The 2,695-nt window shown below is 37.6% G+C and overlaps 1 protein-coding gene across 1 annotated transcript in view; it reads right to left on the reverse strand.

The window, feature by feature from the left end:
- Nucleotides 1-1,743: 1,743 nt before the first annotated feature.
- The window catches only part of LOC100472495 (cytosolic beta-glucosidase), a 116,591-nt gene continuing 115,639 nt past the window's right edge, over nucleotides 1,744-2,695 (reverse strand). The window contains exon 5 of the mRNA XM_034672284.1: nucleotides 1,744-2,306. Within this exon, the coding sequence (XP_034528175.1) occupies nucleotides 2,104-2,306 (203 nt within the window). The 3' untranslated portion in view covers nucleotides 1,744-2,103. The remainder of the gene's footprint in view (nucleotides 2,307-2,695) is intronic.

A 2,695-nucleotide genomic window follows, 5' to 3' on the forward strand; every position in this document is an offset into this window, starting at 1 on the left:
TAATTTGCAGGATGAATTGAGGAAGCACCCTTGGTTGGGTCGTTTCTGGCCCTTGAAACCCAGCAGAGAGCTGCAGAAAGCCACTGCTCTGTGAGGAATCCCGGACATGCTGCAGCGACGATATTTATTTCACCTGGTAGACCAAATGTGACAGATCATTTTATTTACAGCGCGAATATTAATTTTCTGGTTTTGGTAACGAAAATACAGTGCTCATTTGTATTGTTGTAAAACTTGTAAATATGCCCTGTAGGATAAATAATATTCAAAACAACATCCTAATTAAAAGGAAAACTCAGTTGTCTTGCAAGATAATATAAGGAGGGCACATAAATTGTAAATAAGATACATGGTAAAAATGAAAAAGGCTGGATAGGAGAGGAATGAAATAAGATTTGGAAATGTGCTTTTTAAATGAACACAAATTGTGAGATAATGTCTCATTGAACAATAAAAATAACAAAACAGTGGCAAAGATGTAATAGAATTTCCTATGTAACCATTTTAATCTTAATATAATTTTCCCCAGTGCATCTACGTTTATTGAACTACTACGACCATTTCTTTCTCACTCTGTCCAAATTACCAAGACAGTGTTCTTGCTGTAAATAATTCCCTGATTATGAACATGAAAACGATCTAGAAATTGACCACAGTGTTTTTTAAAAACGACATAGCGTCTGCTCAGGGCCAAAGGCCTTATGGGAATGGCAAAGTATGGGGTAGTTTCTTCAGGGAAACAGAATGAGAACACAGAAAAACACTTTCCCACTTCCTCCTGCATAAGGCAACCCCACATCTATGTTGTTGTTGTTTTTCCTTAATTCAAAAGAAGGAGAAAAGACTTCTATGGCACCTGGACCTACAATGTGATGGACAGGGCCAAGCTGATGCCAAAGAAGTTCGGGGTTCGGGAAACAAGTACCAACGACATGACTTGAGGAAAATTCACATCAGTGCATCCTCAGTTTCTCAGTCCACAAAATGGGGGTGATAACACTTACCTCTTAGCTTCAAGCATGATACACAAATGAATGTTGAGTATATACTACTCAAATATGAGGTGAGGGTCCAAATTCGATATATGTGAAAGATTTGCTGGTGTGGACACATTATGTCCAGAGAAAGCCCTACATCTACTACTGACCCCAAATGAGGAAGCTCAGTAGACTGTCCAACTCCAATCCAACCCTATACAATATACATCTCAGATGTGTATAGACGTCTTATACTCATGTAAGTCATTCAGTCCATGTATATATTTCCTGGGTGTCATCAATGTTCTTACAGATCTTCAACTTTAAAAAAATACCCAAAAGTAGAGACCATGTCCTGCTTATTATTTTGCCTTTCATTTGGTGTCACCCTAGAGTAGGAATTCTGTTTCCGCTAAACATCAACTCAAATACTTTTTCTTCCATTCACAGTCTAATTTGTTTTATTAATTTATTATTTTTCAAAAATAATTCATCAGGCAAGAGAAAGATATACTTGTTCATGCATAAAGAAAATATGTGCCAAATACATCAATAAATCCATTTTATTAAGTGTGTCATCAATTAATTCCTTTGTTGAATAGAATACATAGCTATAAATTGTGCCTAACTTTAATTTTGATTTTTTATACTAAACAGTAGAAAAATTTTGGACCACATGAAAATGGATCTACAAAGCAAACAATAGCTGACATAACCAGAAAAACTAGGCTCATAAACAAATATTCTTACACTAAGTGGTCTTGCTGTTGGAGCTGCAAATCATGAGCATACTATCTTTATAAATTTTGCGTTATTTTTTTCTAGAAAAATCCTAAGGATTTAAATTGAAGTTTTCAAGTCTATCTGATTTCTTAATATAAAAATCAATTTCAGAGGTTTTCTATTCTGGTTTTTTTTTTTTAAGCCTCGTTGATCCAAATGCAAATAGAGTAAAGGCCATCATTAAATACATCCCCAGGCATTCCATATTCAGACTTCATCATCACGGATCAGCTGGTAGGAGATGATTACAAAGGCAATTTGAGATTGTCTAAAGGATAACCAAAGCAGACTTCTTTTCCAAAACCAGAGGCCTCTTCTCTAGGAGATGTGGGCCAGCCATCTTTTATGGATGTTCCTCTAGTCCATTGTTTTGGATGAGCTTGGCATACTCCTTAGCCGATGTGTAAGGCACTCGAGGTCTAGCAGGATCCTCAAAATCAACGTGGAAGAGACCAAACCGGCTGTTGTACCCTTGGATCCACTCAAAATTATCCAGAAGAGACCACAGACAATATATTTTGCAATTGACTTTATCAAGCTGGATAGCTAATTTAAAAAAAAAAATGAGAGAAAAGAAAAGAAAAAAAAGGAGGAAAATTATCATCTCTGGGAAGTTTTCTTGTGAACATACAAAATCGCTGACAATTAGTGTGGGTATCTTTCTCTTGCAGAGGATCACGGAAAAAAACCTTTCAATGCTCTTTTCCAATTCTCTTTCAACCAAGTAGGGCTTCCATTCAAGAAGTTAAATTACAGGGGCGCCTGGGTGGCACAGCGGTTAAGCGTCTGCCTTCAGCTCAAGGCGTGATCCCGGCATCATGGGATCGAGCCCCACATCAGGCTCCTCCGCTGTGAGCCTGCTTCTTCCTCTCCCACTCCCCCTGCTTGTGTTCCCTCTCTCGCTGGCTGTCTCTATCTCTGTCAAATAAATAAAT

Source organism: Ailuropoda melanoleuca, chromosome 11 (assembly GCF_002007445.2).
Source record: "Ailuropoda melanoleuca isolate Jingjing chromosome 11, ASM200744v2, whole genome shotgun sequence".
Lineage (NCBI taxonomy): Eukaryota > Metazoa > Chordata > Mammalia > Carnivora > Ursidae > Ailuropoda > Ailuropoda melanoleuca.